Source organism: Hippopotamus amphibius, chromosome 3, assembly GCF_030028045.1.
Source record: "Hippopotamus amphibius kiboko isolate mHipAmp2 chromosome 3, mHipAmp2.hap2, whole genome shotgun sequence".
NCBI classification, from domain to species: domain Eukaryota; kingdom Metazoa; phylum Chordata; class Mammalia; order Artiodactyla; family Hippopotamidae; genus Hippopotamus; species Hippopotamus amphibius.
The window spans coordinates 60,323,439-60,349,186 of record NC_080188.1 but is presented as its reverse complement, the minus strand read 5'-3'; the positions used below and the strand labels follow the sequence as shown (position 1 = coordinate 60,349,186).

Sequence of the window (25,748 nt, the reverse complement as noted above, 5' to 3'; positions counted from 1 at the left end):
ATTATTAATGTAAACCACATAGTATATAAAGGTACAGAAAATACACCGCTAATAAGTTCTATTAACAAAATTGCTTTAATGCTTTCAGCAAAAAAAATACCTTCCCATTTGTATATAGTCTGAATTTATGCTGTGTTTATGTTGTGTGAATACATTTCCAAATTAAAATATAGTTTATGACTGAAAGTTTAAAGGAGATACACTAATCACAAAATTATATCATTACACTGAGTCCCACTTTGAATTGCTGGCCATCTAGCTAGAAATTTGTAATGAAATGAGAAATTATCATGTTATTTCATTAGGAAATAATGAAGTACAAAGACAACATTGTATTCATTTTATATTTTATTGTATTCATAACACCGTATTTTTAAGTTAATCCCTTGATTCTTAAAAATTAATCTCAGAAATGAATGTCTCAAAGTAGTTATGTCCATAGACTCCGTAGTAAACTAAGTAGTTTTTTTTCTTGTTTTAAAAAAGTATCCCTCAACTGAAAACCAATTCCTATCTTTAAAATGGCAGTAATACACAACTACTCATGTTCTTAGACATTAGTTTTGCTTTTGAACAGCTAGAAAAAAATATTAAAACTGTTGTATCTAGAATTGAAAACAGTCATCCTTGACATCTGGATATATAATAATAACATTATTATTTTGTCTTGATCACACAGGTATAACTAATAGCTGAATATCTACCATCAACAAAGTATTATTATGGAGGATAATATAATTGACAATCTTATGTTTTAGATGCAAATTATGTATCTTTGAAATATTTTTAAATAAACACTTCAAAAATTTTGAAGAATAGCATATTTTAGTTATTCTCATTGGTTCTGAACATTCAAATCATTGATATGTTAAAAGTGGTGCAGGTGATTTTTATGTGTCGCTAGAATACCTGGTATAGCAGAAATATTTTGGCTTTGGAACTGAGCAGGCATGTGTTCTAATCCAGGTTTCACCACCTATTCACTGAGTATTTGACTAAAGTAGTGAACCTGATTGGACCTCAGTTTTCTTATCTATAAAGTGAAGATAATGTTACCTCCTTCATCAGAAAATATTAAGAATTAAATAAAATAAATACATAGAAAATTGCCAACTGCATATCAAGACAAATTATTATTATTTCTTTCCTCTGGGTTTCAAATGGTAATACACTAATGTACTAACAAAGTATTGCAGGTGAAAAGCACAAGATATCTATTATCTTCTTTTCTAAATTACATATGTTAGCTATATGGAAATGCATGTCAAATTTAGTTCAAATACTGTGCACTTTACAAGATTTTCCCAGCTGAATAAATAACTCCCTTAGAATGCATGTTAAACATGTTGGTAGATGCATTTAATATGCCTTGATATTGTAGACTAGAATATATGTATTTTTCTTTTTAATTTATATCACAAAATGATACAATTAGAAAATCTTAGAGGTCAATGAGCATAATGAGTAAAAGGAAATGCAGAAAATAAAAATGACTTATCCAAGATAACATGTTAAGTGGCAGAGCTTATATTGGAACACTAATGCTCTGACAACCAGTTATTTTCTCCATAAAAGGTAATTTAGGAGAAACAAGTTAGTTTTTACAGCTTATCAGCTGTAACTTAGGGAAACCCAAAAGAAATCATTTTTTTAAGCAAGACTGATGCATAGGCTACATTTTTCAGTTTACTCAACAAGGGAATACATTTTCTGATAATTCCTGCATTGTGTTCAGTTAACATCTTTTAAAGTCCATATTACAAACCTTACATTTTTTAAAAGAACAAAAAACATGTATATAAAATCTCTGCATTTTCTTAATTTTCAGTGAGACCAATCACAAATGGTCCCACATAGGAGACTGATATTTTAGGAAATTTTGGAGTTATCTCATAACCTCTCTAACCTTTGCCAGAGTCCAATAACTATCACTCAGCAGTGGGAGGTTCTCCTTTTCGGCTAACATATATCTTCTCCTGCTACAGTTAAGTCCATTTCATTGCACACTGTGCTTCAGCCTTCTTTTCTTCTGGTTGAATTTCCACTGAGACTTCCATTGAAGTCTTTTATTCTTCTAGTAGTAACTACACACAAATACATTTGCCAATTCTCCCCTGGGAGTAGCAGAAAAGCAGCTACACATTCTTGAAACACAAAGGGGGGAGAAAAAGATCTGTAAAACTGTGTTAAAAGAGGGATTTTTGTAATTAACAGAAAAAAGATATAACTGACTACCTTCATGACTGCCAACTATTCTACATGCTAAAGCAGCTTTAAAAACCACACAATAATTTAAAAGGAACAAGAAAAAAGACGAATGAACAAACCTCAGTATACGGGATTCTCTAGGTAAGTTATAATTTGTTTGGAGTTGGGGGAAGGAAGTTATACAGTAATGAACGTGTTTATCACTCTATTTAAATAATATGAATGATTTTAAGAGATACAGTATGTCAGAATTTAGAAATAAAATGAATATTGTTTCCTTTATTTTAATCACCATGAGAAACTATATTTATTTATTCCAAGAAAGTAGCAACAAGAATACCCACTACCTTTTTTGAACACCAACTGTCAAGCGTTTTATACACACTTATATTATTTACTCATCTTAAAACAATTATTAATATACTATTTTGCATATGAAAGATTGGAGGCATTTCTGAGATTGCAAAATCTGTTAAAAGTCTATATTGTATAAGAAGTGGGATTGGATGGTGGTCTGTTTGTACAGTGCATCCACCATTTCCACTTGGGCTCAAACTTTATGAGTCTGCCTTAAAATGTATTTAAAATCTATTTTAGAAAGAGGTTAGACCGAACATTTTATTTTATCATAAATGCTATAAATTTAAATAAAACATTAGTTAATGTTGCCCTTAGCCACAGACAATATGTAACCAAATAGTTTTGGCTGTGTTCCATTAAAATTTTATTTATAAAAACAGGTGGCAGGATGGATTTGGCACACAAACCCTAGTTCTCTAACTCCTGAATTAGACCAATGAAGTTAGAAAAACTGGAAAACTCTGACCCCAAAACAAATCTGTTTAAAGTCCTCACAAGGCCTTGATTAGTCAAAGACCTGAAAAGTCAAGATTCCAGAAAAAAACAGAAGCCAGAGAAGTAAATGTGATATCACATTTATTCCTTAAGTCTGTGACATTTATATATATATATTTGGTTTCTTCTCTGGTTTCCTGGCACACAGCTCTTAAAACCCTTAGAATCTCCCAAGTAATAAGTGTCTTTTTGTATGCTAATGAGATGACTGGTGGGGAGGCGGGGTACTCCCGGATAGCCTCGGGAAGAGGGCTGGTTGCCAGTGGATCCAACCATGTGATTAGAAGACGGAAAGTTTCAGCCCCATTTTCCAGTCTCCGGGGTGGGGGGGCTAGAGATTAATTCAATCACCAATGCCCAATAATTTAATCAATCATGCCTACTTAATGAATCCTCTATAAAAATCCTAGCCAAAGGTATTTGGAGAGCTTCTGGATTGGTGTATACCTGGAGAAAGAGCATGTTTAAGTTCCATGCTCCTCCCCTAACACCTTGCCCTATATATTTCTTTCATCTGGCTGTTTCTGAGTTGTACTCTTTTATAATAAAGCAGTATGTAGTAAGTAAACTGTTTCCCTAAGTTCTGTGAGCTGTTCTAGCAAATTACCAAACCCAAAGAGAGGGCTGAGTGAACCTACAATTTATAGCTGGTTGGTCAGATAGGTGACAGCCTGGACTTGATATTGGTGTCTGAAATGGGGGCAATCTTGTGAAACTGAGCCCTTAATACATGAGATCTGATGCTAACTCCTGGTAGATAGTATCAGAATTGAATTGAATTGTAGAACACTCAGTTGGTGTCTGTAGAGAATTGGTGAATTATTTGGTCTGGGTAAGACTCCCAGGCATCTTATGTCAGAAGTATTGACTATGGTGGTAGTGGAGAGTAGAAGGAAAAATAGATTTTGCCCGTTAGGAGTCATTTGAAAATTTGAAAGCAAAACCTGAGAAGAGCAGAAAGCAGTGGCTGAGAATGAGAGATCTTATGAAGAGTTATCAGCAGTGATACTGGGTTAAGAGGACATTATTGAAATTCAAATATTTCAAGGAAAGGAAGCCTTCGAGAAACTTCTGGCTTTCCTTCCACTGGTAATCCCACTTGACTCTCAATGACTGACGTTCATCTTAGAATCACTCCAATCTGTGACTGGTTTGAGATGAAATGGCTAGATTTTAACTACCTAAAAAAGTAAACCCTTTCTGCAGGAAGTTAATAAAATCTATAGCCTCAAATTACCTCACTTAACCATGAACAGGTCTACCAGGACAGAGAACCAAATAAATAACGAGGAAAAAGCCAGACATACAAACAGAACCAAAGGATATCCAGATACAGAATTATAACACATGAACTTTAACCTGATTGTAACTAATATGTTTAAGAAATTACATAGCAAGACGGAAAATTTCAGCAGAGAATTAAAAATTATGATACAAAATCAAATAGCCTGAAAGATACAATCACTGAAATTTAGTATCATTAGATGGGTTAACGGTGGATTCAACATAGCTAAAGACAGGATTAGTGAAGTTAAAATGGGACAAATGAAAATATTCATAATGAAACAGGAAGAATATAAACAGAAACGTGTGCAATAAGGATAAGACATATGGTATATGGCAAAACGTCAGCACGTAAGTAATTGGAATCTTAGAAGTAAATAAGAGAGGAGGTGGGCAGGAGCAATATTTAAAGAGATGCTGGATCAGATGGTTTCAAATCCAGCCACAGATATGAATCACAAGAAGGAAAAACAGAAGAAGAAAACTCTATACAAAGGTACATCAAACTACCAAAAGCCAAAGAAAGGTTAAAACCAGCCAGAGAAAGACACATTGGCTTCCAAAAAGCAATAATAAAAATGCCACTAGAATGGAGGCCAGAAAATAAAAGTGCTGAAAATAAAAATAACTGTAATCATAGAATTCTATATCTATTAAAATATGCTTAAAATAAAATTGAAGTGGATATTTTAGGGGAAAAAAGAATGAGAGACAGAGACAGAAGAAATTCATCAACAGTATACCCATTCTAAAACAGACAGTAGGAAAGTTCTTCAGACATTAGAACAACAATCTCAGATAGAAGCACAGAGATGTAGGAATGTATAAAGTTCAAAGAAAATGGTAAATATCTGGGTAGATCTTATCAAATATTGAAGGCATGATCATATATTATTGGTATGTATCTGTAGAATTAAAATAAAGATTTGCCTGAGAAATACAAGTATTTAAAGTATAAGTGTTTCAAGGTCCTAACATTACACAGAAAATTATATACTTATTTAAATTATTGTTTTTGAGGTCAAAGACATATGTTGTAATCTCTAGCATAACTACAAAATGTAAAGATTTTAAATGTTGTATAACTAACAAAATAAAAGAGGAAGTGGAATAATTTTAAAAATAATTAACCCAAAAGGATACAAAAGGGAACACAGAGCAAGTAGGACAAACAGAAAAACAAATATTAAGACCATACATTTCAATTTAAATATTGCAGTAGCTACAATAAAGGCAAACAAAACACAGTCTCCAATTACAAGATAAGGATTTTAAAATATGTCATTTAAGAGGAAATAGCCAACTACATTCTATTAGAACATTCTATTAGAACAACATGTAAAATATAAGAATAGTGAAATATTAAAAATAAAAGATTGAAGATACATACAAGGCAAACAGTAACCAACTGAAATTAGCACAGCAATATTAATATTAGACTAAGTAGACAGCACAGTTTAATAGAGATAAAAATTAATATATTATAATTATAAAAGAATTGATACATCCAATCACATTGTTTTAAAATATATAAAACAAAAATTAATAGAATAAAAAGGAGAAATAAAACAATTCATATTCATGGTGGAAGGTCTGAACATACCTCCCTCAGAAAGCTATAGGATAAGCAGAGGAAATAAATCATCTGAGGCATAAAGATCCCTTATTTGGGGCATTTACAATTCCAAGGAGTTTTTTAAAAATCTATTTTATTGAACAACGACAATTTATAAGACACTTAAAAATAAATATTTTGAATATCAACATGTCAAACAATTTTTCTTTTTCTCTATTTAGGGAGATAGATGAAGTAAAAAAGTGGTCAAAGCAATTTGAGGGTAATGGAAAATAAAAGAAATTAAAATGGGTTTTCCTAGACTTGAGGAGGCAGATGTTAGTAAAAGAAAAAGGCTAAGAATAACTTCACATAATCCCTTAAAATATCTTGTCATGTGTATAGTGATTTTCATGCCCTTGATTTTCATGGATTTAAGGGATAGCATTTTAAAAAGTGGTCAAGGTTGTCAATATAAGAATGCCTCTGTTTGGACTTATCTTTCTACTATTTGTCATTTAAATTCTGAATAAATGCCTACCTATATGTTCATTCAAACTATACTTTGGCAACTCTCTAAGTTTTGAAGATATTCTTAATACTGCCCAAACTAGGATCCATGAAATTAGAAACTATAAAGAAACAGTCTACATCATTAGGACCAATCTGAGAACACAGTGGGTTTTCTCAAAAAGATCTGTCAGACCAATTCAGATTAAAATTTTCTAGATTTGATCATACTCATCCTCAGAGTTTCACAAATGCACTCCAAATAGTAGAAAAAGAGAAATGTTTTGTCCTTATAGGATGGGCAAGAAAAACAAAGGTTAAAAAAAATAGAATGTTTTAATTTTAATGTGAAAGAAAAAAGAAAAACTTTCCAAAGTTCTCTTTTAACCTCAAACAAATAGCTATCAAAAAGCCATGAAAACACTAGACTGTTACTGCCGTGCCATAAAGCCTCCACAAAATGTGCTACAGAAATTTGTTCATAAAATGCATCCTTCACCTCATCAAACCAGGATTCTTTAGTAAAAGAGCAGCATATATGAGGCCCCTATTATAAAACTTTATTATGATTATCTACCCATAACTAATATAAACAGACTCATTGTACTTTAATTGAACCTGCTATATCTGACATGAGAAATACAAAACTAAAAATTCGTGTAGTTACACTGTCACAAATCACTAGGCAAGAGTTGGAACATATTTTTTTCTATAGTGATATTAACGTCATCTATAGGCACAGAATAGAATATAAGAAATCTCTTATTTTAAAATGTAAACAGTTGTCAGAATAATCCAAATTTAAATATACAAACATCAATTGATAAGATTTTATTATAAATGACTATGCTGCTTTATCTACTTAAATTAATTGAAATTTCTGAAGATAAGAATCAATCTCAATTTAATCTATCTTCTTCCTCTCCACCCCTACATATCCAGTGAAAATCTATGATCAAGCCAGCCCAGCATCCCTTCTAAACCTCTTCTGGCAAGAGCACCATACTCAATCTTTTTTTTTTTCATACTCAATCTTATACTTCCTAGTTTTGTATGGCAATAGATTCCTAAAGATGTTTAAGTTGGATGTGACTCCTTCATTTACAAACGATGTGACTAATATATCTCGAAAAACTGAGACAGGGTTAGGCATGTAATGAGGCTAAATAAATGGCATTTGAATCAATGAATAAACGATTGGAAAAACTTTGTCTTCTATTAAATAAAAGATATGTGAACAGATTTTTTGAAATTTATAATGTCATGCAAATGCATATCAATGCATTTTTAGAAATACAGCAACACATACAGGCATACCTCAGAGATATTGTAGGTTTGGCTCCAGACCAACTCAATAAGGCAAATAATGCAATAAAGTGAGGGACACAACATTTTTGGTTTCCCAGCACAGGCACATATAAAAGTTATGTCTATACGATACTGTAGTTGAATGTGCAATAATATGTCTAAAAAACACCAATGTACATAGCTTAATTTAAAAATACTTTATTGCTAAAAAATGCTAACCATCATCTGAGCCTTCAGTGAGTCGTAGTGGTAACATCAGAGATCACTGATCACGGATCACCATAACAAAGACAATCATGAAAAAGTTTGAAATATCATGAGAGTTACCAAAATGTGACACTGAGAAAGCAAGTGAGCAAATGCTGTTAAAAAAATAGTATAGATAGATTTGCTCGATGCAAGATTGCCACAAATCTTCAATTTGTAAAAAACACACTATCTGTGAGGTGCAATAAAGCAGAGTGCAATAAAACAAGGTATGCTGGTAGCTAAAAACAAGCAATGCACAGTCAAATGGAAAAATACAAATGTGCTAATCAAAAACATGTCTAATATCTAAGTATTCAAATATATGTTTCATATACAAAAACATTCCAAAATAACCAAAAAAATAAAAAGTTAAAATATAACATATAAAATGAGATATAAAATATAAAAATAATATAATTCAAAATTTTAAAGTAAATTAATAATAAGGGTTCCCTTTTTAAAACAGAGCTTAGGGAAAATTTTAAAGCTTATTTTAACTATTCCATTATATTCTACTACATTCCATTAGATAAACTACTCAATTTTAGCCTTTGGAGAATAAATATTGTTAAATAAAGTATCTCAGTGAATTACCATAATCTGATTTTAATTTTATCCCATAACAAAAACAAAAGTTAAGGGATCCCACAATCTTTCATGATTCAAAATGACTAATACGTTAATAAATATTAATAAATTACATATGTTCAAATAACTATAAAACTATGCCACTCCATATATTTTAAAATAAGGAAAAATTTATTTGTGGAAAGTCGAGCATCAAGATGCCTCAAGTTATATGAAATACAAAATAGTTACTGTGCTGACTAAATTTAGTAGGAAATCCTAAAACATAGGTAAAAAAATAAAGTATTTCAAATTTTTATTCAGGTTTATAAATTGACATCCTGTTGTGCTAAAATACTGATATAAATAATTTACTCTTGACAGAGACGTCTATTTTAATTTTAATTTAATTTAATTCATTTTTTGTTTCTTTAACACTTATGTTTGTCTTATTAAAAATACTTTAGTAGTTTGCCTTTCTAGGACAAAAACAATAAATTCACATTGCAGGAGAAAACAACATCAATGTACAGATATGCAAAGGAAAAGTCAACTATTTTCTTCTGCCTCTCTATTCCTTAGGTACACTGTGATAACAACTTGATGTGCAGCCTTCCTCACATGCCCACGCTTTTTTAAACATACAAAACATATAAAAATATATACAAACACATAAAGATACACAAACATATAAAAATGCTTTTTATAAAAATTTTATTTTATATTCATAACTAAGTAACTTGCTTTTAAAAGTGAATAATCTATTATCATTAAAAATAAAAACAAAAAAATTAAAAAAGGAAAAAAAATAAAAAACAAAAAAATTAAAAAAGGAAAAAAAACAATAAAAAACAAAAAAATACAAAAAAACCCCCAAAAAATAAAATAAAAAATAAAAATAAAAACAAGCCACAAAAACCTTGCAAAGTTCTGATAATTGAAATTCAGAGAAAGATTAATTGTCTTAGAAATATGAACTTGTATTTCCAAAGAAATCTATTTTATAAAGAGAAGTAGTATGCCTGGTAAGAAATATATGGCAGTTGAAAGACTTGTAATGCATGCAAATATATTACTAATTCTCTGCCTCAAAAGTAACAGCCCATATTTTCAGTGAAAGAATATTAATGAATTTGATAGGTGTAATCTTTCAGTTCTATAATCACATGAAAACATCCTTATAAAGGATATTACAAAACTAGCGAGTCTTGATTCTAGTATTAACATGTGGCTGCATTATTTTACTGCATGGTTTGTCATCCTCAAATATGAAAACTATACTTCTAAAAACTTTGGATTTAATGCATTAGATTTATTTTATTTAGGAAGTAACTATCTATAAATTTATAATTTTTAAATTCACTTATAAATTATTTCCAAAGGAAAACTATTTTGCACATGAACTTTGAAAAGAACCATGAAAATTCTGAGATTTTACTCAATAAATATAAATTAATTACTATGCCACAGTTTCATGGATACTAGCAGAAAACTTGAGACTTCTGGGTCAGAGACATAGGGACTTTACTACTCAGGAAACACCAGGCAGCATGAATTTAATGTTTTCATCAGCTCCCCTTGGTCCACCCTGTCCCCCGAAATCCCACTGGGGCTCTGCAGAGCATTCCAGGTGGATACAGCATGCGTACTGCATCACAGCTGAAGAACTCCAAGCTTAGGAAACTATAGTCTTTTCAAGTTGCTGCTAGCAAACTGCTCAAACTTTGGCCTAGAGGAAGACATTATTATTATTATTACTTTTTACTTTTTGCCAAAAAGTGAATTTGCCCTCTGCTCCAGAAGGAAACACTATGTCCATCTCCTAAGCTGAATCAACGTGGGCTTGTCATTAAGGACAACACATTTAGATCAAGTAGCAAAATGGTTTATATGAGTGTTGGTTTTGCAGCTGGTTTAATGATATTTAAAATAATTATACGAATTAAATATTTTAATATTTGATATATGTGCATTTTTGTGTCAATACAAATATTAATGACATAAATTCAGAAAGAATGAGTCTATATCCTTTATCTTGTAAAATTCAGAAATCAAGATTCAATTTTATAAGAATCAACAAGTACTCAATAAGGACCTGTGGCATTATTTCAGTTAAAATTTTAAAAAATAAATTTAAGACATTTATTTAGACAACAAAATTCTCTTCCTTCTCTCTGTAATATCCACATGCTCTCTTCTTACACTAAGAATATTTAGTCAGCCCCACCTACCCAATGTTGTGCTAGGTGCTCTGGGAAATTCAAAGGAGACAAAGATGTGGTCTTTAGCTGGAAACACCTGCACTGATGTTAATAATTAACTTATAGTGCACGGATGAGGATGATTAAATGCATGTGAGAGCCAATAAGAACATCAAGGAAAGCTTACTAAAGAGGTGAAATTTAAGGTTAAGAATTTGCCCAGGCAAAGTTGGTGGAGAAGGGCATGCCAAGCCTTAGGGAATAAAATGTGCAAAAGTTTGCTGTAAGAAATCAACATGGCATATCTAGAGAATAATGAAAAGGACACACTGACCAGAGCAGAACAGAAACATTAACTGGGAGATAAAGTTAGATAACCAAATTATGAAGATCTTTGAATAAAGGATGAAGCATTGAACTTTATAAAATAAGCGGTTGCTGGAATTTTTTGAAGAAAAAATAGCATGATGAAATAGATAAGAACTGATTAGGAAAGAGCAGAAATGTAATACTTATTTTCTCTTATTTGTTCATTTGTTTTTACTATGCAACAATTATTAGTCTTCTCACATATTATTATTTAATTCTTCATTCTACATATGAGGAAAGAAATTTGGAGACATCAAATAACTTCCCCAAAGGCACTAGTGTGCCAATGTCAGAGATGAGATTCTTATCCAAAGTCTGTGCAACTTAATAGCTTATACTCGTAAACACTTCTCAATGCTACTTCTTGGTTGTGAGACTACTGCAATATTTCATAAATTTAAGGCAATGAAATTTTTGACAAAAGAATTGGCAATAGAAAATAACGAATACAGAGAGTGATGAGGGAGAAAAGAAGGATTTTAGAGATTTAGTGACACATTGGCTAAGAAGACAGTTGTGTCAAAGTGGGAGCCCAGTTTTAAGCTTTGGCACTTAGGAAAATGGTGGTAAAAATAACATGTGGATATTTGGGGAAAGGGAATGTTAATACTAAGAAGCAATGTTTACAAACACGTTGAGTGTGAAGGATCCCCGCAGGTACCAAAGTCCTCAAATGCTCAATTCTCATATATAAAATGATGTAGTATTTGCACAAAACCTATGCACATCTTCCCGTATACTTTAAATAATCTCTAGATTATTTATAATACTTAATGCAATGTAAATATATGTAAATCATTGCCAACACATGGGAAATTCAAGTTTTGCTTTTTGGAATTTTCAGGAAATTTTTCCCCGAATATTTTCAATTGTCTTCGGTTGAATCCCTATATGCTGAATCCGCAGATGCAGAGCGACGACTATATTTAAGACATATCAGCAAGTGAAGAGAGTGGACCAGAGATGTGGTGCTTTCTTCCACTCACCAATTATCTCCCCTTCTTTCATTTCAAAAAAAAAAAAAATTTTTTTTAAAGAATGACTATTTCCATTCATAATCTTCCTTTCTGGTCATAATTTTCATCCAAAATCTTTAGAAGCCTGGAATCCTACCTATCCTGTCATCATCTTAACATTTCCTTTTTTTAAATCGAAGACTTCATTTTAAATTTAATCCAACAATCTTTATTCTCCTTCTACAGGAAATTTGGCTATGACAACCCTTCTTTTTTTGTTTAAGAATATTCTTCACCTTCTCCCCACTCTTTTCACGCTCTATTTTCACCAAATCTATACATTATTTTGGAGAGGCTGCATAACAAAGTGGTTAAGTGCTTTGAAGCTCACAGCGCCTTGGCTATTTAAAATCCTAATTTAAAATATCTAACCACTGTGAATCTCAACTTCCTTACCTGTGAAACAGAGATGATAATAAGAACACCATTATCATAGCGCTGCCAGGAAGATAAAATGGGATAATATTTGTAAATGGCTTAACAATAATGCTTGCCACCCTTAAGCACTATATAAATGCTAATTATTTTATAACTCTGCTTCTTTGCATACCTTACCTCCATTCTCTTCTTCAGACCCACTTGTTTCTTTTCTTTCATAACTTTCCCTAATCTTGCTCTCTTCAAAAATCACAGAATGATAATGAATCTCACATCAACATTTAAGCATATTTAAGCAAATAAATTAACAAACGTGTAACTTTAGGCATGGCCTTTTATCCTAGCCCCTTCTGTATTGATGACTTATTCATAAGTCAGATGAATGAGCGACTTGGATAAGACACCACTAAGTCAAATCCAACATAAATCAAATCAAGCTCATAATTTTGTCTCCAGAACTAGAAGTTTGAATTTCCTCTTTCAAGTTGGGCAGTGCCATTCTTTGCACTCCCCAGGTTTATAATATCAAAACAGTCTTTCATGTGTTATCTTCTCTATCCCTATACAAAATCAGTCCTTAATCTCTTCATTTCACCTACAGCTTTCAGCTTCCTCTCTTCTTCTAGGTACTTATTGATGTTGTTCCACTCCACACTCACCACCTCAGACCCGAATCAGTCCAAATTGATGTTCATCCCCACCAGTAACCTTTACTCCAATAAATTCTGCATATTGACAACCAATTAATTTCTAGACAGGACTGCTACTTTCAGACACAGTTCCGCACAAAAAATTAGCATAAAATTAAGTTAACCTCTTGGCCATTTAAGAGTGAAATCATTTAGGGAGCATTTCCCCTTTGTTAACACAAATACAAAGCTACTGAGCCTTTTTGCCACATGCACAGATGAATGTGCAAGAACAAGCAGCTAGCTTTTGTTTTTGATTAATATTGTAAGACAAAAATCTGGAAACAACAAATGTTGGAGAGGGTGTGGAGAAAAGGGAACTCTCCTGCACTGTTGGTGGGAATGTAAGTTGATACAGCCACTATGGAAAACAATTTGGAGGTTCCTTAAAAAACTACCAATAGAACTACCATATGATCCAGTAATCCCACTCCTGGGCATATACCCAAAGGAAACCATAATCCCAAAAGAAACTTGTACCATCATGTTTATTGCAGCACTATTTACAATAGCCAGGACATGGAAGCAACCTAAATGTCCATCAACAAATGAATGGATAAAGAAGATGTGGCATATATACACAATGGAATATTACTCAGCTATAAAAAGGGATGAGATGGAGCTATATGTAATGAGGTGGATAGAACTACAATCTGTCATACAGAGTGAAGTAAGTCAGAAAGAGGACAAATATTGTATGCTAACTCACATATACGGAATCTAAAAATGGTACTGATGAACTCAGTGACAAGAACAAGAACGCAGATACAGAGAATGGACTGGAGAACTCAAGGTATGGGAGGGGGCGGGGGGTGAAGGGGAAACTGAGACGAAGCGAGAGAGTAGCACAGACATATATATACTACCAACTGTAAAACAGATAGTCAGTGGGAAGTTGTTGTATAACAAAGGGAGTCCAACTCGAGGATGGAAGATGCCTTAGAGGACTGGGGCGGGGAGGGTGGGGGGGACTTGAGGCGGGGAGAGTCAAGGAAGAGAGGGAATACGGGGATATGTGTATAAAAACAGACGATTGAACTTGGTGTACCCCCAAAAAAATAAAAAAAAAATAAAATAAAAAATATTGTAAGACAATGTGACTCTCTTGGTGGTCCTCTGTAACAGTATAACGAAGTCCCAGGTTTTCTGTGCAAAAACCTACTTTTGGCCTGGTTTGTTCTATTTGGGAACTTGGCTGGTATATTAGTTTTCCAGAGCTGCCATAACAAAATACCACAGAGTGGGTGGTTTAAATAACAGAAAGTAACTTTCTCACAGTTCTACAGGCCAGAAGTCCAACAGTAAGGTGTTGGGAAATCTGGTTTCTCGTGAGGCCTCTCTACATGGCTTACATGTGACCATCTTTGTGTGTTCACATGGTCTTCTCTCTGTGCCTGTCTAAGGCCAAATTCCCTCTGCGTGGGTGCGTTCCTGGTACCTTATTATTTTTTTTTTATTATAAGGACACCAGATATATTGGACTAGGGCTCCATCCTTCTGACCTCATATAACTATAATTACTCCTTTAAAGCCCCTATCTCCAAATACAGTCACACTGAGGGTTAGAGCTTCAGTATATGAATTCTGGGGATCTCTCTCTTGAACTGTGCGTGATACCCATAGAGACTCCAGGTTCTAAGCTTGATTTTATTTTCTAAATATAAGAACCTTGCATACCTCTCTCTTGAGGGCAAGTCCTGTCTTCCCTCTTTCCTTCTATCCTTCCTTTCTTCTTCCTTTCATTACTTCTTTTAGCAGCCTCAGAGACTCTTATTCAGTGAATATTTATGGGAAAAACTGAATAGAAGACTGTGAGTCTATGTACAAATTGACTTAAAGGGCCTATAAAATAAAATGCCACATAATAACCTAATATTCAACCTAAGAAAACAAAGACAAAGACCAAGCAGTAAGTCAATTAAAAAATAAGTCCTCTTAAGAAATGGAAGCACAATTAGAATATCATTAAAAATACCTTATCTTAAAAGTGTTTTCCCATCTAAATTTTGAATACAGGCATGATTATTTCTTTTTTACTAAAATATCACCTATCAGGACTTCCCTGGCAGTCCAGTGGTTAAGACTCTGTGCTTCCCAACTGACAAAGGAATTATCTCCAAAATATACAAGCAGCTCATGCAACTCAATATCAAAAAGACAAACAAACCAATCTGAAAATGGGTGGAAGACCTAAGCAGACATTTCTCCAAAGCAGATATACAGATTGCCAGCAAACACATGAAAAGATGCTCAACGTCACTAATCATTTGAGAAATGCAATTCAAAACCACAATGAAGTATCACCTCATACCAGTCAGAATGGCCATCATCAAAAAATCTACAAACAATAAATGCTGGAGAAGGTGTGGAGAAAAGGGGACACTCCTGCACTGTTGGTGGGGATGTAAATTGATATGGAGAACAGTATGAAGGTTCCTTAACAAACTAAAAATAGAACTACTATATGACCCAGCAGTCTCACTACTTGGCATATACCCAGAGAAGACCATAATTCAAAAAGATACATGTACCACAATGTTCACTGCAGCACTATTTACAATAGCCAGGACATGGAAGCAACCTAAATGCCCATCAACAGATGTGCCACATCTTCTTTATCCATTCATCTGTTGACGGACATTTAGGTTGCTTCCACGTCCTGGCTATTGTAAATAGTGCTGCAATGAACACTGTGGAACATGTATCTTTTTCAACTATGGTTTTCTCAAGGTATATGCCCAGTAGTGGGATTGCTGGGTCATATAGTAGTTCTATTTTTAGTTTGTTAAGGAACCTCCATACTGTTCTCCATACCAATTTACATTCCCACCAACAGTGCAGGAGGGTCCCCTTTTTTTATTTATTTAGGTCACACCACATGCCGCATGGTGTGACATAAATAAAATTAATTAATTAAAAAAATATATCACCTATCACAAGCCAAATAGCAATGGTTATTATTCACTGATTGATATGTTTCTTTATTCATCCACATTTCTTACTCTTTTGAACTTCCTTCACTTCCTAAACTCTTAGGAGAAATGACAAGGTCCATTTGATCTTGTCCCAGTGAAGTGTAAAATAAACTGTATCTGAATTTTCCTTTTTATCTTCTTATGCCCCATCCTACAATCAGTATTACTTTAAAGAAATTTTTTTTATACATTTGGTAATATCAATACTATTTTTTAAATTGTCAAAAATGGATCCCATTTTTCACAACGATTTAGCATTACTGAGTGTTTACTCCATTTCATTCACATTACTTACCTTACAAATACACAGCACACTTTTGGGGAAAAAGCCATGATAGCTTGTGTTCCAATGTTTTGTTTTAATTTTCAGAGCAGAGTATAAAGAGCATTTCTAAGAAGTTCAACATAGTAACACTTGCTAAACTGATCAATATCACTGATGTCTACAAAATCCTGTTAAAGATAATAAATGTAGTCGCATGTATCTATCTGAGGGGAAAAAAAGCTATAGAATTGATAGAGTTACTCCTCAAACACAAACAGGAGTAGAGCTCCTGCTCCTGTCCATGTCTCACCCTCAGTAATCTTACAGAAAATGTTCCATGGGGCTTATGGCAGGCAGTCAACTTGACTCACTTCTTACATATTTAGTAAAAGCCTCACAGAAGCTGATGATCAGGAAAATAGTTGTTAAACTACCACGAAGAGCTACGGGAATGATGGTGTTAAGGAAAAGGATTTTCATTATAATAAGATAAGTGAGGATTTCTTAGTTAAAGCTAAATGCTTGCTTATTATCCCATGACCAGGATTTCAATTTGATGCAGGGGATGCATGACGAGCTGAGAGACTATGAATATCTGAAGCACTGATGGAGAAACACCATTTCTCTTGGGCTGTGATTTACAATGAAAACGATGTATGTGGCGGGGTAGACAGGCGGAGGAAAGGACGGGGAAATTGTTAAGTCCTGTGTGAGAGGACACTTTACGAGATTTAAAGTGGAGCCCAGGTCGCTCCTGGTCTGTTTGGTCAAACAAACCAAGAATTCCCTGAAGGTAGTAAAAATATATGAAATGTCTAAAGACTAATATAAAAGACAGGGAGAGGTGGGTCGTTAAAAGGCAATCTAGTGCACAGGAAACAAAGGTGAAAGTCAGAGTCAAAAAGCAGACAGGAATAGTAAATTACATAATCCAGTGAAGAAAGCAGGTAAGAGATGACAATAGGATACCAAGAGATGACTCAGAAGTAAGACTGTGAATGCCTTTATGTGTCTTTTATGAGCGTCTTGTTATTTTTTGCAATGTTTTAAGGATCTTTTAATAGGACCGAATCCAATTTGCCAGGAAAGAAGCAAATAGATGACAAGTACACATTTAGGGCATTTGCTTCTTGGACCTATTTTTAAGAGACTTTCCAATCCCACCTCTCAATCACAACACATACAAATACATGATACTCGACAACTCCCAACACACCTACATGCCTGTGCACATGTACACACGTGTGGGCACACACACACACAGCTGGCATCCTGGTACTTCTTCCATTCTCTAATATCACAATATTCTCAAATCTACACTTGAATTACTACATTATATGACTATCTTTCAACAAGGAATTCTTCTCTTTGTTGTGTGGACAGAGATGTAGAGGTTATCTGCAGGATTTTTCCCAAAATCAATGCCAGCAGTTTCTTGGCCTGTGGTCCATAGAGGTATACATATCCACAATATTAAGTGCTTTTTGCCCACTATTCATTACCCCCAAAAAATTGTTTCCTTTTCTGAAGGTTTCTTGAGAGAAAAAACATGCAGCTTTGGTAGGTACTGAACAATTTGCCAGTAAGGTAGACAGTCTTGGACATCAACTAAGTAAAGAGAAATGTCCATAAGAAACAACTCAAGAATATTTACGGGTTGCAATTATCTCTCCAGTGGCAGTTAAATCTGACATAGCATCTGCCAAGTCCTTAAATAAAAAAATTTTTTTCAAGACTGCGTAGATGAATGAGGAAGCATAGTAATATTAGAAAATGGGCCTTAATATTCAGAATAGCCTTAGGTTCATAAGCAATAGAGGCATATTGGGACACAAAGCTTTCAGCAGGTACTGAGTTAGACCACACTCTAACTATAATCATGTGTCCAAACCATGGCAGATGTTCCAAGAGTTACATGAAACAAAGCAATATGCTGACTGCAAGCTTTTTGCAAAGCCCTAAATAAGAAATACCATAATATAATTAAGGTAACTGTGAATTATATTAAATTTTGCCCTAGACTACATTATTAAAATAATGTTTTAAATCATAAGTTTAACTCTAGACCAAGTGCCACCTTGAGGGAAAAAGCAGAATTGTTTGGGGGAAGATAGAGATGAATTAAAATCATACCTTGGCTGCAAACAGAAGCTAAGAAAATCACTTCTGTAACATAGGCTCCCTTGCAAGAAAATGATTTTAAAACAGACTTTATTTCAGCAAATATTTATGAATATTTCTTAAAAAAATTTAGGGAAAGATTTTAAAATCTAAAGATACATACCATATTTGGCCATATTATTTACTCACTAACATCTATTCAAAATTCACTACAAAACCATGCAATTTGATCAGAGGTTTAGCAGTATTTAGAAATTCTGTGAACCAGCAAAATAATCTCTGCCACAAACCTGGGGCTTAAGGGCTAGACTTTAGCCCTGGAACATGCAACAAATAGGAACACCAAAATCAAGGGTGAGTTCTAAAGGAAATAAGAATCATGGAAGTACTATGAAGTTGGAATCAAATCTCAATCTGGGTAACAAGTCTAGAAGTAATGTTAGAATAATTTTTTTAAAAGGCAGGAGGCAGGAAGAGAAGGGAACTAACATTTACTCAGACCTTTCCATTGCCAGATACAATTTAAATCTAATTTTCACAATAAAATTTATAAGAATTTTTATCCTCTTATTCTATATGTGGAAACCTCACACTTATCAAAGAAACTGAATAAAATAGAATAAAATAACTGCTGAATTATAGATCTAAGTAAGATCTGAATTCAGGTTTGCCTAATGTCAAATCCATAATCCTTTTATTTCACTGGTGGTCCTCAGACTTTGTGATAATAAAATAATAGCTAATAAAAATTGAGCATTTGATATCTGTCCAACACAGTTCCATGCATTTAAAACATATTAGCATATTTAATATTCTCAACAAACCTAAGTGATGTGTTAATAGTATTATCTGCAGGGTTTAACTTGCCTAGGATCACTGAGCTACTAAGTAAAGAGATGGGATTCAGACTGTATATTTTGGCTCCTTAAACTAATGCTCTTAACTACACAGTGCCTCCTCATGATAGTTTAATTACCTCTCTATTAAGTAGTATTGGATGACAGGCCCAGAACAAGAGCCAAATCTGGCCCATTGCCTGTTTTTGTAAATAAAGTCTTATGGGACTCTAGCTATGCTCATTTGTTTACATCATATAGCTGCTTTCTTACTACAGCTTAATTGAGTTGTTGTAATACAGTCTCTATGCCCAGGACTTTACAGAAAGACCTTGCTGACCCCTAATGAAGACCATGGATAACAAAACAATATTTATGTTTAAGGTAAGTGAATAAAACCTTTTATAATAATTCATTATTCTTTTTAACTCCTCATCTCCTCTTACTTACAGAAGCTCATCTAATCAAGAGAACAAGACAGATATATCTATTTGTTATCACATGCATTTGTCATAAATGAGTTATTTTTATTTTATTAATAGCAGTCCACTGTATAGAGCTTATTTCACTTTAAAAACAATACGGAAAATAATCTATTTAAACTACAATATTTGAAATAGTAAACATTTGTATTTCTATTAGTAAATTTATACTAAAAGTCAATACTAGTTTTCTCAAGTTTTCATTTTCATTAAGGTTAAAAGGAATAACTGTCCTGCATCTAAATGAGTCACTAGATGTTAAAACACCTTTGCTCATCTGTAAATATGTGAATACTTTACAGTTTATATTACTCCTAAGCAACTGCATTCTGTTGTCTAAATTTGTAACACCATCTTTTATATACTCAGTGATTAAAAACAGGCATTTTCACTGTAGTTAAATATGCCCTTGTTTCTGATTTTCAAACTTGAACAAAACACAATTTCAGTAAAAGTGTGTCTCAGAGGAACACGATTGCTGGCTTTCCACAGCATCATTTGCTTAAATGGCTCTCTGCTCCCTCCTTCCCTCCCCACCAGAAGCACTGAACATGCTAAGCATCCCCTGGAGATCCTGCAGGGTGCCATCTGCTGTATATCTGCTATGTTGTAGTCTGAAATTCTTGATGTCAGATTTAGCCGATCAAATCACACAATGGTATGTGAGTTGTATTACAACTGAAACATTAACGCTGGATTTAGAAGAAAATTAAAAGTTAGACATGCAGAGCAGAACCATATTAGTGGTTATTTCATTAATTATTGAATATGATTATAACACAAATAACCACAGCATTCAGGTACAATCAGGGTGCCAGTTATTGCTAATACTGGGTTGTAGTTTGTTTTTAATAAGTAGTAAAATAATACACATGACTAGCAGATTATATAAGTACACACCAGGAAAGAATTCTCTGGCTGATTGACATACCCTTTCTCACCTGATCTCACTCCATTTTCAGTTTGACATCAAATGAATACCAAAAGATACACTGATGGCAAAGACGTAGCCAAAATATTTCTGCAACTTTCACAGAAGAGAAATACAGAGGAAAATAGCATTGTAGCGGACACAATTGGTGGACAGGGAGCCACTCAGAGTACACACAATTTGGAAAGACTAAGTTTTTTTAAGGCAACATTAAACATATGTAAGAAAATCTTCTGTATATGCAATGATTTTGACAAAAACACATTAGAAAATATACTGTAAATATAAAATAAATATCTACAAAGCCCCACCTTAATTGCATATATCTACCCCTCCCCAACCACCACCTCTACGCAGGTACTCTTACCTTGACTCTCATGTTAAACATCCACATACTTTTAAAAATATATATTCTTTAATAATATATTATTTAGCTTTGCATATTTTTAAACTCTGTATTGTATATGAATTTATCTGTGACTTGGTTTTTGTGTTCAAAACACTCTTTTTTGGGACATGATGATACATGAACATAAAGCATTCTATTACACGAATATACCCAGAGGGAGACTAATTTGGTACAAGAATTTTGGAAAAACTTTAATATTATCTAGTAGTTTTGAACTTGCACTTACTTAGTAATTCCACTTCTGAGAGAGACCAGATTTTCATGGAGAGATTAACACTTTGCCCAAAGTCATATGTACCTACTGAAGTTTGATATTCAAATTTGAGCAGTCTGTCCTGGTACAGACTAGTATATCGTAATCACTATACTAGATTGCCTCCACAGTATAAATAACAACTTTTGGTGATATAAATAATACCTTTTAAAGAAAAAATAATACCTCAATATGGGGGTACTCATGTAAAATGAACGTTTGGTCATCATTATTAATTAACCTAATAAAATTTATAATATCTTTTCAAAACTAAGATGTCATACTTTAAAACATATTTTAAAAATTCTTTCAGGGCATGTATTACTTATTTTCTTTTTTTTTTTTTTTGCGTTATGCACATAAAGCATCTTTAATCTTCACCAAACTCACAAAAAGGGTGGAGCTATTGTTTTCTGCAGGAGGAAACTGAGGCCAGAAGGCATGTCTGTAGCCAAGACCACACAGAGGGCAAATACCACACGAGGGGGTTCAGGTCACAAGGGGGGGGGTCAGTCTGTGTTTACTGCAACCCCTCCCCAGTAGTTGGAAGTGCAGCATCTTGTCCCAGCAGAAGAGGTCCCTGGCGCCAGCACTGGGAGAGGGGTGCCTTTTTTCTGATTCACACCCAGGACCACTACGAGTTAAGGGTGGTCTTGATGGAAGAGGTGGCGGGGCTTTGGACCAGGACCAGCTACTTCCAGAGCTGGACGAGCTTCCCCAGGACACTGCAGGAGCCTGGAGGGGAAGGTTCTTGTTAGGCCGTGAACACCCACCCGCGGTGTCCTGGGGGGGAGGGGGGCGGTCACTTCTTCTTCTGCACGTGGGCACAGTCGTACTTGCCACGCACGATGGTGAGCTTGACGCCGGGCAGGTCCTGAGTGCGGCCGCCCTGCACAAGCACGACGTGGTGCTCCTGGAGGTTGTGGCCCTCTCCGGGGATGAAGCAGACAGCCTCCCGGCCGGTGCTGAACCACACGCGGCAGCACTTGCGGTTGGCCGAGTTGGGCTTCTTTGGCTTGCGGATGAACTCGCGCAGGACCACGCCTTTCAGCTGCGGCCATCCCTCTGTGGGGCCTATTTTCGAAGGCGGATGCTTCGGAGGCCCCCGCCGGTGCATCTGGTTCAGGGTGGCCATGGAACGCGTGGCCCAAGGCCGGGGGACTAGGGCATAACTTAGGGACATGCTGAGGCCACGAAGAAGGCCGGACCAAGACATCCCGCCGCTTGCAGCGTCCCGACCCTAGCCGGCTCAGCAGACCACGCCGAATCCAGTTTCTAGCGAGGTCTGGGGATTATCCCCTTACTTATTTTCATATCCTTCAAATTCATACACCAATGACTTACAAAGAGATAAACCAATAATTTAATAACTGAGAACAGCTGAAAATAGTTACCATTTCTATTTTAGGCTTTAGCTTTATAAATTAACACTGTGTATAGGCTGTCTTACATATTGAAATTTCTAAAGCCTGGGTTATATGCTTTTGGAATTAATCAGTGGACTGACAAATCCACTGACTGTTTATCTTTTCTTTTCATATATTTACTTCTCAGCATCATTCCTCAAGTTGGCTTTCTTAAAGCAATGTTTCCCCTTGGCTTCTTGATATTACTCTTGGTATTCTTCCTAACTCATTGGACACTCTTTTTTTTTTTTTTTAACTTTCTGATCATTTAATATTGGAGCATCCCCACCCTGGTTTTAGGTACAAGTTCTCTCTTCCATAGCTTTAAACAGAATCTATATAATCACAAATACTCAGTCTATATTTCTAGCCCTGATCTTCCTGGGTTTGCAGACACATTAATTCAAATTTCTATTTGATAAGCACACTTGCATGTCTAAATAAGCATCTCAACCCCCACCTGGCCAAAGGAAAAATCTTGTTTCCTTCCTGTCTCACACAGGTTGTCCTTCTGCTAGTCTTCCCAGTCTCAGAAAATGGCAATAATGTCTGCCCAGAACTCAAAGGACAACTCTCAGTTACCCTTGCTTTTTCTGTTTCTATCACCACCCAATTCCAATTCACAGCAATGGCTGCTGACATTACTTCCGAAACGAGTCACACATCTTCTCCCTTCTCTCTGTTTCAATTGCCACTACCATGATCTATCATCATTATTTCTCACTTGGAAAAACCTTTCTTACATATTGACTGTAAACAGGAAATTCAATTTAGCCAAGGGTGGTCAGGTTAAATGTGCTGGCACAATTGAATGCCCAGAAAAACATGAATGGCAACAATACTTCTACTTTCAGTTTCAGCTAGTATAGCCTTTGTTAACAATTATTAATATAGAATTACTATTCAATAAGTACAACATATTGTCCTATTAAAAATATTTACTGGCATATTTCCAAGTTTAAGAAATCGCAAATATTTTCTATCTTGCTTGACACAGTCAGTATCAATCACACAAATGAATGAGATCATTTCAGTAGTTCCTGTTCAAGGGTGCTTACCCCACACTCTCACTGTGATAACTTGTTATATACATTTTACTGTTTAATTGTTCAAATAACCCTATGAAATAGTTGGTAATGTTGCATACGATAAAATAAAGACTCAAAAACCTTAATCAACTTGTAACAGCTATTAAGCAGCAGAGTGAGAATCACACCTAGATCTCAATAGTTTTAAACACCTGTAATTTTACCACTTTAAGATACCTCCTCCAATGGGACTGTGTAGGTGAAATGGGACTAGGTATTAGGGAAGAATTTTTCTCTACCTTCTCTAATCTCTCTCAGAGGACTGGTGAAAGTTAACGTTGTTTACATAGCAAAAGAGTCATGGAAATATATTTCCCTCCCCTTCTTATCTATTCTCCAGATCAAGTTTATAGCCTCATAAAAAGCCAAGCTTCATGTAGGTAGAGTATTCTTATTCAGAAATCTATCTATTCTCAGCAAATCTAAGTTATGCCACTATTTAAGACAGAGGTTTCGTCAGGGGTATACAAGGGGATTTATTGTTTTATGTGAAGACAGGGTAATGCTGTTGATTTCTTTTTTACTTGTGTTATTCTAAAATTGAGAAGAAAATTAAGTTCTAATAACAATTGGTAAGAATTGACAACAGTGCCCTAATTTAGTCTATATGATAAATGGTCATAGTTCACTTACAGATCTTTCAAGGGAAGAAGAGAAATTCCACAAAATGGAAGCACTGACTGTGGTGCTATCAGTTATGTGATGATATTCTATCTGTTGTCATATTAAGTGTACAATCTGATAAGTTTTGATACAAATGTAAATTTATGCAACAAACTATACCAATCCAGATGTAAACATTTTTTTTTTCTTTTTTTTTTGGCGCACGGGCTTAGTTGCTCCGTGGCATGTGGGATCTTCCTGGAGCAGGGATCGAACCCATGTCCTCTGCATTGGCAGGAGGATTCTCAACCACTGCGCCACCTAGGAAGCCCTAAACATTTTTTATTACCTTATAAATTTGTTTACTAGATGCAGAGCTATTCTGAAAGGTGAAAAATAGTGCTGCAGAGAACCTCATTCAATCAGGTATACCTTTTGGTATGCCTTTAGGGTATGTCTCACAGATGCTCTCAACCAAACAATTAAAATTTCAAAAGCTTAAAGGGGTTGTCCATCAGCTATTTCAAGTAAAGAAGAGCTTATCTTGAAGAGGTTAATGGGTGTGGCTTTTGTCTAATGAAGTGAATCCCAAATAAAGTTCACCAGAGATCTAAAAAGAATTTAAGAGATACATTCACAGAAACTCTTTGCAGTTTGAACTTAAAGGGAAAGACACAGTACAAAATTAAAAGAGCCCTTTGGATACCAATGTTGGCAAACACAAATAAGGATGAGAAAACTATTCAGCTGCAAACACGTGCTAACTTTACAATAAAAGAAAGGATGACTTGAAGGGTAGAATCAGGAGTACAGATGGTGGAACTAAAAGCCAAGAAGAATTATTCCCAGGCTTTGAGTCCTAATCAAGGAATCACTAACCTATGCATTAATTCACGGGTCTTCAAATGGAGAACTGTACTTTGGTTGTTGTACTTAAGGCTTATCTACAACTATACGTTTAACATAATGAGATTCTGTACTTTGAGCTGATGCTTTAATAGAATGATACTTTGGGTGGCCTTCGGAGGGGGTAAGTATACTTTGTACTGTGAGACATGGATCTTTGGGGGGCCAAAAGATAGACTGTGGTAGCTTGGATAAGAAAGGCCACATGTTCCTCACCTCCTGGTATCCAGGCCTTTGTATAGGGCCCTCTCACACTGAATGAAGGTTGGTCTTTGTAAGCAATA

General features: G+C 34.6%; 2 protein-coding genes across 4 annotated transcripts in view; both read right to left on the bottom strand.

The window, feature by feature from the left end:
• Window positions 1–25,748, bottom strand: part of CCSER1 (coiled-coil serine rich protein 1) — a 1,304,443-nt gene that overhangs the window by 811,890 nt on the left and 466,805 nt on the right. The window lies entirely within an intron of this gene.
• Window positions 21,781–22,733, bottom strand: LOC130848249 (28S ribosomal protein S12, mitochondrial). 2 transcript variants are annotated; one of them, XM_057726478.1, is made up of 2 exons: window positions 22,298–22,733; window positions 21,781–22,196 (listed from the first exon to the last, which is right to left on the bottom strand). In XM_057726478.1, exons 1-2 carry the CDS (start codon window positions 22,675–22,677, stop codon window positions 22,103–22,105), a joined length of 474 nt encoding a protein of 157 aa, XP_057582461.1. In that variant the 5' UTR covers window positions 22,678–22,733; the 3' UTR covers window positions 21,781–22,102. The 2 variants fall into 2 exon arrangements, with proteins under 2 accessions (XP_057582461.1, XP_057582462.1); XM_057726479.1 differs by having other exon boundaries at window positions 21,781–22,733.

What these genes read in the sequence shown, in the direction of transcription:
- LOC130848249 (XM_057726478.1), bottom strand. Translation starts at nt 22,677, where the DNA reads ATGTCTTGGTCCGGCCTTCTTCGTGGCCTCAGCATGTCCCTAAGTTAT. An exon ending in CTCACCATCGTGCGTGGCAA is followed by an intron (nt 22,197 to 22,297) that starts GTACGACTGTGC and finishes CTTCCCCTCCAG; the next exon opens with GCTCCTGCAGTGTCCTGGGG.